The 14,682-nt window shown below is 40.9% G+C and overlaps 1 protein-coding gene across 3 annotated transcripts in view; it reads left to right on the plus strand.

Moving 5' to 3' along the window:
* DLG2 (discs large MAGUK scaffold protein 2) overlaps positions 1–14,682 on the plus strand; it is a 2,046,181-nt gene that overhangs the window by 1,623,773 nt on the left and 407,726 nt on the right. For all 3 annotated transcript variants that reach the window (XM_029208176.1, XM_029208177.1, XM_029208181.1), the window contains one exon: positions 1,041–1,109. In XM_029208176.1, coding sequence (XP_029064009.1) covers positions 1,041–1,109 — 69 coding nt within the window. The remainder of the gene's footprint in view (positions 1–1,040; positions 1,110–14,682) is intronic.

A 14,682-nucleotide genomic window follows, 5' to 3' on the forward strand; every position in this document is an offset into this window, starting at 1 on the left:
ATCCTTTAATACATAGGAAAGTCAATTCATTACAATATGCTCTTGGATTGTCATTGTGCATATCTCAGATGAAAGAGTCTCCCTCTATCTCTAATTGAAGAGTATTCTGAGATTGCAAGACAAATTCTTTCAAAGCCAGAAAAACTGTTTTACCATTTGGAAGGTGATATGATGGTTAAGAAGACTGGCACGTCTAGATAGCATTTCGAGCACAGGTATTTACCACATGAATTTGGGCAAGTTTTAAACCTTCCTTACCTTAATTTCCTCATCTGTCAAATGGGACAGTACATACCTCATAGAGTTGTAAGAAATAAAGTATGTAAAAATATACTTAGAAAAGGAACTCAGGCAATAAGTACTCAATAAGTATTAGATACTACTATATATACCATATAATTGCTAGTGCAAAGATACAATATAATTTCTAGTGCAAATACTTATCTATAAAATCAGTCTTACCTTATCATGCAACCAGAATAAATATGGAATTACCTTAAATTCTAACTAATGTTGATATGCAACTGGAAATCCCATTTTTCAAGTTTTTGTGTTCATTCAACAGTTGAATTATTATTTTTACAAGTATTGCAAATATAAACTAATTTATACTAATTTATACTAATTAAATACTACTACAATTTTCAAATTTGCTGTTTAAAATTTTGTTAGAAAAAAAATGTTCTGCCTTAAAAAAATAATATATTGCAGCATAGTGAAATTTGTTTTTATGTTACCTTATTCCAAGGGGAAAATAATTACCTCTTCCAAATATATTTATTTCTTTTCATGGCTACCCTTCATTTAAAGTTTACTTTTGAATAATATATGTTGAAATCAAATTATAAAGAAATATTAGCCCCTTACCTGGTAGAGTGTTATACTGTGGTGGATGATTGTGCTTATCACCAAAGAACAGTCATTTAATCCCTCCTGTATTTCTTCCAAGATTGATTCTTTTCATGACAATAAGACTATTGGAATGTGCAAAGATATTTTAAATAAATGATTGTGTTTGTTTTTTCTTTCTTTTCTTGCAGTCATTCCCAACACAGCACTACAACCCGCCAGCCTTCAGTGACTCTCCAACGGGCCATCTCCCTGGAAGGGTAAGACGATAAGCATAATATGGAGCCTTCTCTTAAACCAAACCGAGCACCCTTGTCACTTTGAGCGTAAATTCTTTCCTTCCTTCCTTCCTTCCTCCCTCCCTCCCCACGTTACCCCTTTTTTTTCTTTCTGTTAGCAAATATCTATGAAGCTTCTGTTATATATATGCCAAGCACCGTGCGAGGTACTACACTGAACAAGTCAAATAAGATCTTTTCCTTCAGAGGACTCATTATCTATTGAGAGTGACAGAAATATAAACACACACCTGCACATAACAGTGTAAGCATCACACAGGAAATACGTATGAGGGATTAATGAACGATCCAGAAAGGATATCTGACCGAGAATGGGTAACAAAGAGGGAGGGGGAACAGGTCAGGATGGTTTCAGAGAAGATATAACTCTCAAGCTGAGAACTGAAGCATCTGTGGATATTTGCCTGACTGACAGATATTGGAAGGAAGGGTACTCCCTGCAGGAGAAAGAGCACATGCAAAAACATGAACATCTAAGCAGATTTCAGATGTCAAAAGGCCACTGAGTGATTTGGCGCAAGGTGTGCAAGGCAGGAAATGAGAATGGTGATGTTGGCTGGCCAGGCTTACGTGTAGAGGACTTAGTATTTTGTATTTCTAAATTCCCCAATCAGATAGAAGCTGAAGGGGCTGAGAAGAAGGAGTTAATATTTCCATCCACTTGCTTTATAATCGCAACTGATTTAATTGACAACACTTAATTGGTTACTGTATAAAAATTAAATCACTATTTTTCCAATATCTGTTACCAACTATGCTTTGTTCAACCCTATTTCTCAATGACAAGTAGACTTCCTTAATGGCATTTCAGTTAAAATCTCTATTATTTAGTCTCTCTATTTTAAAATCTTGTGTTTTCAGTCAAACCTCTGTCTCTCTTTCCAACATAATTAAGACTTGGGGTCCACCAAAGTGCTCTGGAGTTGATAGAGGAGTAATCTGCTCTCTCTCTCATACCGCCCTCTAGATCTTCCTTTCTCTTAGATTTCTTCTCTGGTAGAAATGAAGTTGTTTAAAAAAAAAAAAATGGGAAATGGCATTCCTCACATTCTCCTGTAGCAGTCCTCCCTTCTGTTGGCTATCACGGGTGATGTAGCCTGGATGGGTAGAGAACCAAACACGCACCAATGCTAAGAAACTCAACTCCCCCAGCACGTGGTCCCCTGGGAGCATCAGCGATCTTTTCTACAAAACCCCCTGGCAGTAGCACACTGTAGTCCTCTGATGCACTCACCCACTTTGCCCCAGCTGCGTCAGTCCCTCCTCACAAGCACATAGTCACCCTTTCTCATCTGTCCTCAGCAGCTTCGAATGTGAGGCTTGCAGACATGAGCAGCATCCATCTTTCCTACCCCTCAGGTGGAACTTACTAGGGCTAGTCCTTGCCTCCTCTCTTTCGCCCTGCCTGACATTCTCATCTTCTCTCCCCAGGCCAAGTCAGCAAACTCCATGACCTAGTGGACATCCACTTGGGAGGGAGATGTTAGCCTTCCCTTCCTGGAACAGCATAAATCTTATAAACACTTCATGGGGTGCCCTTTCTTGCCTTTAGCGAAGGAAATCCACTGCATGTCCGCAAACCCATGGGAACGTGAGTGAAAGGAATGTGACCTCTGCATGAACACTGCCCTCCCCTCAAAAGGATACCTCCTTCTCTTCCTAGTCCTACTCTTCTGTTTTTAGCAGTAAAGAACATCAAACAATTTTAGCTCCTCTATTAAAAAAGAAAACAAAAACTGAGATAGAAGTGGGGGAGGAGTCAAGATGGCAGAATAGGAGAACATGGAGTTCACCTCTCCCCATAAGTACATCAAGAATGGAACAATTCTGACAGAGCACCTGCTGAACACTAGCAGAGGACCTCGGACACCTAAAAGGACAAGAACAATCCCCATGCAACTGGGTAGGGCAAAAGAAATTTTAAAAAGACAAGAGGAAACAGGACACAACCTGCACCCCTGGGGGGGAACTGAAAGAGGAGAGGTTCCCACACCCAGGGAAGCCCCCTCGTTAGTAGGGAGATCAGCTGGGGAGCTTCAGGGGCTCAGAGGATAGCACAGCGACCAGTCTGTGGCAGGCAGGACAGAGTAAGACCTACATGAATGTTTGGTGCCACAGCCGGCACGTCCCAGCCTGAGACATGTGTCTGCTGGTGCGGACAGAGGCCGGGTGCTAGAACCTGGGGTTTGGAGAGCAGACTCAGGGAGGGAACTGCTGTTAGCTGCAAAGAGAGAGCCTGAAGGTATGGGAGTACACAGCTCTACAAGCGGGAATGTTTGTGGAAGAAGCCCAGGCCGCCGTTGCAGCCCCCTTCCCCACGCACCAGCCCCTGCCTCCCTGGGCACTAGAAGGGGCTCCTGCCTGAGCAGGCTTGCAGGCCTCACCCTCCTTGGCCACCGCCTGCAAGAACAGGCTCACTCACCCCCGCCCCCTCCTCCACCCCCACAGCCCAAGCAGGCTCACATGCCCCACCCACTGCGGCTGCCTCCTTCACCCCTGCCCACCCCAGCAGGCTGGCATTTGCCCCACCTGTTGCTGCCTCTGACCCCACGCACCTGGGCAGGCTCTGGGGCAGCCTCGGGAACAGACACTGGTGGAAGGCCCACATGCAGAGGTGGGGCTGAAACCACAGCTGAGCCTCATGGGCCATGCAACTAAGGAAGAAGAGCCGAAATCTCTCCTCACAGCTGTGGGAACTGCGGATTTACACCCCAGCTGCCGGCTTTGTAAACTCAGCACCTGCAGAATATCCAAATGAATGAGTGCTCCCCCAGCTGAGATGGGTCTAGCTTTAGCAACTGTGGGTTTGTGGGCACATACACATGGGGACTAGACCGGGCCAGAATCTGAGCTGCCTCCATAGCTCCCACAGCAGGTCCTGGTGCACAATTACTGCAGTCCTGGGACCTGACTGCAGTGGATCTCTGCTGGTAGTCTGGTGAAAACAACGCCTGAAAGACACCAGGGCCAATTGCCGGCATACCCATTGTTAAGGTGGGTCTGAGAGAAGTTCCAGCAATAGTATAATTTATGAGCCAGCCCAACAGGTGAAAAGTGATGCAACAGAGCACACTCACAGTTGAACAGCTCTGGAGGAGGAAAACCCAGTGGTTTCTCTCCCAGGGAGAGTGCTCCAATCCTGCCTATGTCACACTGCAGGTCAGAAACACAGCTCAGAAACAGATCTCGGGGCCTCTACTCCAACTGGAGAGCAGACCCTGCCCCTGACAGGGCAGTGACAACCTCAGAGCAAGGGGAGGCCCCTATTCAATATCCAGTGCAGGCTCAGGTCACCACAACATCAGTCACTCCTCTTACCAAGGGGATAATGGCCAGCATACACTGAGGAAAGAGGTGGCAGACAAGCATATTAAAAACAGCTCTAGCACCAAAAAATATTAAACCCACTTAGGCTATACAGGGACGTTCTCACATAAAAATAGCCCTACAAGACAGTCTGAGGGTCAGGCATCGGGAGAAAGAACCCCCCCCCCCCCCCCCAGAGCATTTGGCTTTGAAGGCCAGTGGGTCCTGAGTGCAGGAGCTCCACAGGACTGGGAGAAACAGAGACTCCACTCTTGGAGGGCGCACACAAGGTCTCACATGCACTGGGACCCAGCACAAAGCAATACCTCCATAGGAACCAGGGCTAGACCTAACTAGGGGTCTTGGAGGGTCTCCTGAGGAGGCAAAGGTCAGCGGTAGCTCACTCTTGGGGCAAGGAAACTGGTGTTAGAGGCCCCAGGGAACACTGATCAGCATGATCTCTCCCAGAGGTCCCATTTTTGGCACCAAGACCTAGCCCCACCCAAAAGCCTACAAGCTCCAGAGCTGGAATGCCTCAGGCCAAACAACCAGCAAAACAGGAATACAGCTCCACCCATCAGCAGACAGACTGCCTAAAGTCATACTGAGCTCACAGCTACCTCAAAACGCACCCCTTGACACGGCCCTGCCCACCAGAGAGACAAGACCCAGCTCCACCCACCAGACAGCAGGCACCAGTCCCTTCCACCAGGAAGCCTGCACAAACCCCAGGACCAACCTCACCCACAGGGGGCAGACAACAGAACTAAGAGAAACTATGATCCTGCAGCCTGTGGAAAGGAGACCACAAACACAGAAAGGTAGACAAAAGGAGATGACAGAGAAATATGTTGCAAATGAAGGAACAAGATAAAAACTCACAAGAACAACTAAATCAAGAGGAGATAGGCAATCTACCTGAAGAATAATTCAGAGTAATGATAGTAAAGATGATCCAAAAGTTCAGAAAAAGAATGGAGGCACAGACAGAGAAGATACAAAAAAATGTTTAACAAGGAGCTAGAAGATTTAAAGAACAAACAGAGATGAACAACACATTAACTAGAAGGAATCAATAGCAGAATAACTGAGGCAGAAGTGAGCTAGAGGACAGAGTGGTGGAAATCACTGCCACAGAACAAAATAAAGAACAAAAAATGAAAAGAAATGAGGACAGTCAGAGACATCTGGGACAACATTAAACGCACCAACATTCACATTACAGGTGTCAACAAAGGAGAAGAGAAAGAGAAAGGGCCTGAGAAAATATCTGAAGATATTATAGCCAAAAACTTCCCTAATATGAGAAAGGAAGCACTCACTCAAGTCCAGGGAGTGCAGAGAGTCCCATACAGGATGAACCCAAGGAGGAACACAGACATATATTAATCAAACTGGAAAAAATTAAAGAGAAAAAATATTAAAGACAACAAGGGAAAAGCAACAAATAACATACAAGGGAATCTCCATAAAGTTTTCAGCAGAAACTCTGCAGGCCAGAAGGGAGTGGTAAAATATATTTAAAGTGATTAAATGGAAAAAGCTACAACCAAGAATACTCTACCCAGCAAGGCTTTGATTCACATTTGACAGAGAAATCAAAAGCTTTACAGACAAGCAAAGGCTAAGAGAATTCACCACCAAACCACGTTTACAACAAATGCTAAAGGAACTTCTTTAGGTGGAAAGAGACCAGCAACTTAATACAACCTTATGTATATATAGACTACTATATCAAAACCTCAAGGGGGGACTCCCCTGGTGGCACAGTGGTTAAGAATCCACCTGCTGGGCTTCCCTGGTGGTGCAATGGTTGGGAGTCCACCTGCTGATGCAGGGGATGCGGGTTCGTGCCCCGGTCCGGGAAGATCCCACATGCTGCGGAGTGGCTGGGCCCATGAGCCATGGCCGCTGGGCCTGCACGTCTGGAGCCTGTGCTCCACAACAGGAGAGGCCACAGCAGTGAGAGGCCCGCGTACCACAATAAAAAAAAAAAAAAAAAACAATCCACCTGCCAATGCAGGGGACATGGGTTCGAGCCCTGGTCTGGGAAGATCCCACATGTGGCAGAGCAACTAAGCCTGTGTGCCACAACTACTGAGCCTGCGAGCCACAAGTACTGAGTCCACGTGCTGCAACTACTGAAGCCCACGTGCCTAGAGCCCATGCTCCACAACAAGAAGCCACCGCAATGAGAAGCCCGCACACTGCAACACAGAGTAGCCCCCACTTGCCGCAACTAGAGAAAGCCCATGCACAGCAACGAAGACCCAGCACAGCCATAAACAAACAAACAAGCAAACAAATAATTTTTTTTAAAAAAGAATAAAACTTAAAAATTTTAAAAACCTCATGGGAACTGCAAACAAAAAAACTACAATAGATACACACACATACACACACACACACAAGCAACCCAAACACACACTAAAGATAGTCATAAAATCACAAGAGAACAAAAGAGGAAGGGAAGGAAAAAAGCTACAAAAACAAATCCAAAACAATTTTTTTAAATGTCAATAGGAACATACATATTGATAATTACCTTAAATGTAATAGGAACATACCTATTGACAATTACCTTAAATGTAGTTGGATTAAACGCTCCAACAAAAAGACATAGACTGGCTGAGTGGATACAAAAACAAGACCCGTATATATACTGTCTACAAGAGACCCACTAGGGACACATACAGATTGAAAGTAAGAGGATGGAAAAAGGTATTCCATGCAAAAGGAAACCAAAAGAAAGATGGAGTAGCAATACTCATATCAGACGAAATAGACTTTAAAATAAAGACTGTTACAAGAGACAAGGAAGAACACTACATGATCAATCCAAGAAGAAGATATAACAATTGTAAATATGTATGCACCCAACATAGTAGCACCTCAATATATAAGCCAAATGCTAACAGCCATAAAAGGGGAAATCGAGAGTAACACAATAACAGTGGGGGACTTTAACACCCCACTTACACCAATGGACAGATCATCCAGACAGAAAATCAGTAAGTAAATACAGGCCTTAAATGACACATTAGACCAGATGGACTTAATTTTTCCATCCAAAAGCAGAAGAATATACTTTCTTCTCAAATGCACATGGAACATTCTCCAGGATAGATCATATATTGGGCCACAAATCAAGCCTCAGTAAATTTAAGAAAAATGAAATCATATCAAGCATCTTTTCATACCACAAGGCTATGAAATTAGAAATCAATTATAGGAAAAAAAAACTGTTAAAAAACACAAACACGTAGAGATTAAACAATATGTTACTAAACAACCAGTGGATCACCAAAGAAATCAAAGAGGAAATCAAAAAATACCTAGAGACAAATGACAACAAAAACACTATGATCCAAAACCTATGGGACACAGCAAAAGCAGTTCTAAGAGGTAAGTTTTTAGCAATACAATCTTACCTCAGGAAACAAAATCTCAAATAAACAACCTAACATTACAACTAAAGCAACTAGAGAAAGAAGAAGAAACAAAACCCAAAGTTAGTAGAAGGAAAGAAATCATAAAGGTCAGGGCAGAAATAAATGAAATGGAGACTAAAAAATAAAAAAGATCAGTGAAACAAAGCTGGTTCTTTTTCCTTTTTCTTTGAAAAGATAAACAAAATTGATAAACCATTAGCCAGACTCATCAAGAAAAAAAGGGAGAGGGCCCAAGTCAATAAAATCAGAAATGAAAAAGGAGAAATTACAACTGACACCACAGAAATAAAAAGGATCATAAGAGACTACTACAAGCAACTATACACCAATAATATGGACAACCTAGAAGAAAAGGACAAATTCTTAGAAAGGTACAGTGTTCCAAGACTGAACCAGGAAGAAACAGAAAATATGAACAGACCAATCACAAGTACTGAAATTGAAACTCTGATTAAAAAACTTCCAACAAACAGAAGTCCAAGACCAGATGGCTTCACAGGTGAATTCTATCAAACATTTAGAGAAGAGTTAACAGCTATCCTTATGAAACTATTCCAAAAAAACTGAGAGGAATTAACACTCCCAAACTCATTCTATGAGGCTGCCATCACCCTGATACCAACCAGGCAGAGATACCACACACACAAAAAAATTACAGGCCAATATCACTGAAGAACATAGTTGCAAACATCCTCAACAAAACACCAGCAAACTGAATCCAACAACACATTGAAAGAGTCATACACCATGATCAAGTGGGATTTATCCCAGGGATGCAAGGATTTTTCAAAATCCACAAATCAATCACTGTGATACACCACATCAACAAATTGAAGAATAAAAACCATGTGATCATCTCAATAGATGGAGAAAAAGCTTTGGACAAAATTCAACAGCCATTTATGATAAAAAGAAAGTGGGCATAGAGGGAACCTATGTCAATATAATAAAGGCCATATATGACAAACCCACAGCTAACATCATTTTTTTTTTTTTTTTTTGCTGTACACGGGCCTCTCACTGTTGTGGCCTCTCCCGTTGCAGAGCACAGGCTCCGGACGCACAGGCTCAGCGTCCATGGCTCACGGGCCCAGCCGCTCCGCGGCATGTGGGCTCTTCCCGGACCAGGGCACGAACCCATGTCCCCTGCATTGGCAGGCAGACTCTCAACCACTGCGCCACAAGGGAAGCCCTAACATCATTCTTAATGGTGAAAAACTGAAAGCATTTCATCCAAGATCAGGAAAAAGACTTTCATTCAACATAGTATTGGAAGTCCTAGCCATGGCAATCAGAGAAGAAATAAAAGGAATCCAAATTTGGAAAGAAGAAGTAAAACTGTCACTATTTGCAGATGTCATGATAATATACATAGAAAATCCTAAAGACAACACTAGAAAACTACTAGAGCTCATCAATGAATTTGGTATAGTTGCAGGATGCAAAATTAATGCACAGAAATCTCTGGCATACTTATACACTAACAACAAAAGATCAGAAAGAGAAATTAAGGAAACAATCCCATTTACCATCATATCAGAAAGAATAAAACACCTGAGAATAAACCTACATAAGGAGGCAAAAGACCTGTATGCAGAAAACTATAGGATGCTGATAAAAGAAATCAAAGATGACACAAAGAGATGGAGAGATATACCATGTTCTTGGATTGGAAGAATCAACATTGTCAAAATGACTATACTGCCCAAAGCAATCTACAGATTCAATGCAATCCCTATCAAATTACCAATGGCATTTTTCACAGAAGTAGAACAAAAAATTTCACAATTTGTTTGGAAATACAAAAGACCCCGAATAGCCAAAGCAATGTTGAGAGAAAAAAACAGAGCTGGAGGAATCAGGCTCCCTGAGTTCAGACTATACTACAAAGGTACAGTCATCAAAACAGTATGGTACTGGCACAAAAACAGAAATATAGATCAATGGAACAAAATAGAAAGTCCAGAGATAAACCCACGCACTTATGGTCAACTAATCTATGACAAAGGAGGCAAGGATATACAGTGGAGGACAGTCTTTTCAATAAGTGGTGCTGGGAAAACTGCACAACTACATGTAAAAGAATGAAATTAGAACACTCCCTTACACCATACACAAAAATACTCAAAATGGATTAAAGACCTAAATGTAAAACTGGATACTATAAAACTCTTAGGGGAAAACATAGGCAGAACACTCTCCATAAATATCTTTTTTGATCTTCTCCTAGAGTAATGAAAATAAAAACAAAAATAAACAGATTAAATTAAACGTAAAAGCTTTTTCACAGCAAAGGAAACCATAAACAAGATGAAAAGACAACCCACAGGATAGGAGAAAATATTTGCAAATGATGCGACCAACAAGGGATTAATCTCCAAACTATACAAACAGCTCATGCAGCTCAATGTCAAAAAAAAAAAAAAAAAAATCCCAAAATGGGCAGAAGACCTAAATAGACATTTCTCCAAAGAAGACATACAGATGGCCAAAAAGCACATGAAAAGATGCTCAACATCACTAATTATTAGAGAAATGCAAATCAAAACTATGAGGTACCACCTCACACCAGTCAGAACGGCCATGATCAAAAAGAAAAAAACACTACAAACAATAAATGCTGGAGAGGGTGTGGAGAAAAGGGAACCCTCCTACACTGTGGGTGGTCATGTAAATTGGTACAACCATTAAGGAGAATAGTATGGAGGTTCCTTAAAAAACTAACTATAGAGCTACCATATGATCCTGCAGTCCCACAGCTGTGCATATATTTGGAGAAAACCATGATTCAAAAAGATACATGCACCCCTGTGTTCACTGCAGCACTATTTACAATAGCCAAGACATGGAAGCAACCTAAATGTCCATCGACAGATGAATGGATAAAGAAGATGTGGTACATGTATACAGTGGAATATTACTCAGCCATTAAGAGGAATGAAATTGAGTCATTTGTAGACACATAGATAAATGAGATGTGGTACATATATACAATGGAATACTACTCAGCCATAAAAAAGAACGAAATAATGCCATTTGCAGCAACATGGGTGGACCTAGAGATTATCATACTAAGTGAAGTAAGCCAGACAGAGAAAGACAAATATCATATGATATCACTTACGTGTGGAATCTAGTAAAAAAGAAATGATACAAATAAACTTATTTACAAAACAGAAACTCACAGATCTCGAAATCAAACTTATGGTTACCAAAGGGGAAATATGGGGAGAAGTGATAAATTAGGAGATTGGGATTAGCATATACACACAACTATATATAAAATAGATAACTAATAAGGACCTACTGTATAGCACAGGCAACTCTACTCAACATTCTGTAATAACCTATATGGGAGGTGAATCTGAAAAAGGATGGAGACATATATATATATATAACTGATTCACTTTGCTGTACACCTGAAACTAACACAACACTGTAAATCAACTATACTCCAATAAAAGAAAACAGAGATAGGAGTGGATGACTAAACAGAAACTTTGCTCTGGAAGAATTAAGTAACTCTTTTCTCAACAGTAAGTAACTCATTTTTTAACAGTAAACTACTATCTCCATCGCGACATTTGTTATTTTCCATTAAAAAAAAAAAAAAAAAGACATAGAAGTTCTCGGTCAATACTTCAGACCATTTGGTTCTGTAATAATGTACAAGATGGTCTAGATCATGGATCCTCACCAGACTCCCAGAATTTAAACCAGGGCTAAGGAAGTTGCTAGCTATGTGATAGCAAGTTACTTGATTTCATTGTGCCTCAGTTTCCTAATTAATGTAAAATGGAAATACTGATGATGATTCCTTGTAGAGTTCTTTCAAGAATTAAAATTATATATACATATAATTTAATTTTTTATAATAGAACTGGCATTATATGTGTGTGACAGTAGTTGTTGCTGTTGTTGTTATACATAATATATACTTAATAAGGCATGAGAGTTTCTAATATATATTAAATAAGGATTTGTTAAAAGTCAGGGACGGGTATCTTTGCTATATTCTGGAGAGGCATTTTCCTATATATATGGGTAATAATCGTTTGTGGAAGCAATTCAAATTATTGAGTTTGCCTCATTGCTGAGTTCATATTTATATTAAAAATACTTTAACTACCAAGATTATATTTAAGTGCTTATTAAACAAGGAAAGAATAACCTAAGCTGTTTTCTACACATCAGCTTATCCTCAGTGCCAAAAGAAGAATTTAGGACTAGAGTAAGAAATGTTCTTACATTTCTAGTATATATATCTTAAAAAGTTAAAGTAAAGAGACCACTTCAAAACATGAGAGGAAATAATCTTTGCAGCCTGTGAGCATTCTCCAGTTGGACTTGAGAACATCCACCAGTTATCACCTGCAGTGCAAGTTCGTGCAGGCTTGTGACTGTACCCTCCATACTACCCTCCTTGGTTTTCTCCTTCTAGAAAGTGCCATAGTTTAGACAAAACTCTTCCACAAAACACAGTTGCTTGTCATATCCTCCAAAGGATGTGACTGGTTTTGAATTCTGCATGTAAAATTGGATATGTGGAAAGGACCAAGGAAAAGACATCCAGAGTTAACAAAGGGATGAGACAGCATTTTATCAAGAAAACACTAACAGGATTAGGATGCTTTGGTTTGAAGAAGAAAGCTTCATTAGACGCTTAATGAGATCATATTCAAAATGTGCAATATACTGGGAACAAAAATAGTACAAATTCATGGCTATTTCTTCGAGGGAAGAGAAAAGAAACTAACATTTATCAGGTGCTTATTAGATGCCAGGCCATCTATCTATCCATCCATTCATCCATCCATCCATCTATGTATCGTATCTGATTTTATTTCCAAAATAGTCTTGTAAAATAGGCATCTTTTTTTCTAAAAATGGAGTCTCAGACACATTAAGTAATTTTCCCAAAGACCTTTACATAGAAAATAGCAAGCCTAGACTGGAAATCAAATTTGACTTCACTGTCCAACTCCATCCCCTATACTGTGGCATGAAGAGTCTTTATTGAGGGCTTCCCTGGTGGTGCAGTGGTTGAGAGTCCGCCTGCCAATGCAGGGGACACGGGTTCGTGCCCCGGTCCGGGAAGATCCCACATGCCGCGGAGCGGCTGGGCCCGTGAGCCATGGCCGCTGAGCCTGCGCATCCGGAGCCTGTGCTCCGCAACGGGAGAGGCCACAACAGTGAGAGGCCCGCGTACCGCAAAAAAATAAAATAAAATAAAAAGTCTTTATTGAGTGGGATAGCACTGGTCCCACCATTTATAAGCCACATTCAGGCTAAGTTAGACATAGTGAAGAAGTTCCTAGGATAAGAAATGATAAAGAAGTAGAACTGACTCTCAGCCTAGAAATCACTAAGTAGAATGACTAGCCCGGCATCTGGGGGAGGCACTGGAGGCCCACACGCACACTAGCCTAAGGTGTTAGTTGTGGTAGAGACGAGGGTGTGGAGGCTGAGCTTACCATTGGTCTCCAGCTCACCTTCCTAGTTCTTTATAAAGACCTCCTTTGGCAGCATGCAGGGTGGCTATCATCCCACAGTTCAGTCATTACACAAAGGAGCCTTCCTTCAGCTATGCTAAATAATGGCATTTCCTTCTAGAGCTATTTCCAAACCTTTTCCTTCTTTCTTCTTATTCACAAAAGCTTATTAGCAGTTTGCCAATAAGCAGTCTTTCAGCATTTTGCACTGTTTTCCACTTGAGTAAAATGACCTCTGTGATACATGCAGTCACTAACTCTAATTCTCTGTTAAGATGAAAACAAAAATGTGAAGGCCTTACCCTGATGTCATAACACAGAGTGATCCCATTTCTAAAAAACAGGAAACGGTATTCTCAGCTATGTCCCATCGTTCCAACTGGTATAAAGCAGCTTGCCTCATATCTAGTTAATAATGAACAATGAAAAATATTCTGTTCCCTGCAATCATGGAAGAAAACTGACTCTGGAATCAAAGAATTCGTTTTGGATCCTGACCTCTCTGCTGTCTGTTGTTAATCTTAAACAGGACCCATCCCCTCCCTAAGCATGAGCTGCCTCCCCAAAAGGGAGAAAAGCATAGCACTCACCAACTTCCTGTGAAAGCAGTGGGTACCTGTAGGGCCCTCAGTAAGTACTAGCTGAATATATGCTTCGTCCAAGTATCTTGAGAAAACAAACAAAACTTTCGTTTTTAAAGCTTAGGTTAGTTTGAAGACCCACGTTGAAACTTGTTATTAAATACATATATATGTACCTATGTATGTAAACCATTTCTTGATATAAAATAAAATATTTGAGGTAGAATTAATCTTGCATTGCTGGAATATTTAGAAGGGGAAACCTCAGTAATCCTCTACAAAGCCCAGAGCACTAAAGTTTATGCTGTACATCCCAGCTGGCCATCAAATACATAGATAATGTGGCATACAATCACTGTCACTGAACGCGTAGTGGGAGAGGTATTTTTCATTTTGCATAGGCCAATGGGTCTTTAGCAGGCTTCCCATTAAGGTGTTATACTGCTGAACGTGGGCAATCAGCTGAAATTGGAAATTCCATTATTTCAAAATTCTCCTTGCTAATGCTTTCGTGAAAAGTGGCTACTTAGGATATTTATTAAAATGAAGGTGCTCTAAAAGGCCATAGGTTTATATATTTTTCACTGAAGTTGCTATTTACTTGACATAAAATAAGTGGAAATATTTCAGATTTCCAGTTAATTCGATCCATAGAGACAATAAAACTGTCTGAGCCTCTACCTAGAGTTACTGCTGTTTTTTA

Source organism: Monodon monoceros, unplaced genomic scaffold (assembly GCF_005190385.1).
Source record: "Monodon monoceros isolate NGI ecotype Baffin Bay Population unplaced genomic scaffold, NGI_Narwhal_1 Super_Scaffold_7, whole genome shotgun sequence".
In the NCBI taxonomy this organism is placed as follows: Eukaryota; Metazoa; Chordata; class Mammalia; order Artiodactyla; family Monodontidae; genus Monodon; species Monodon monoceros.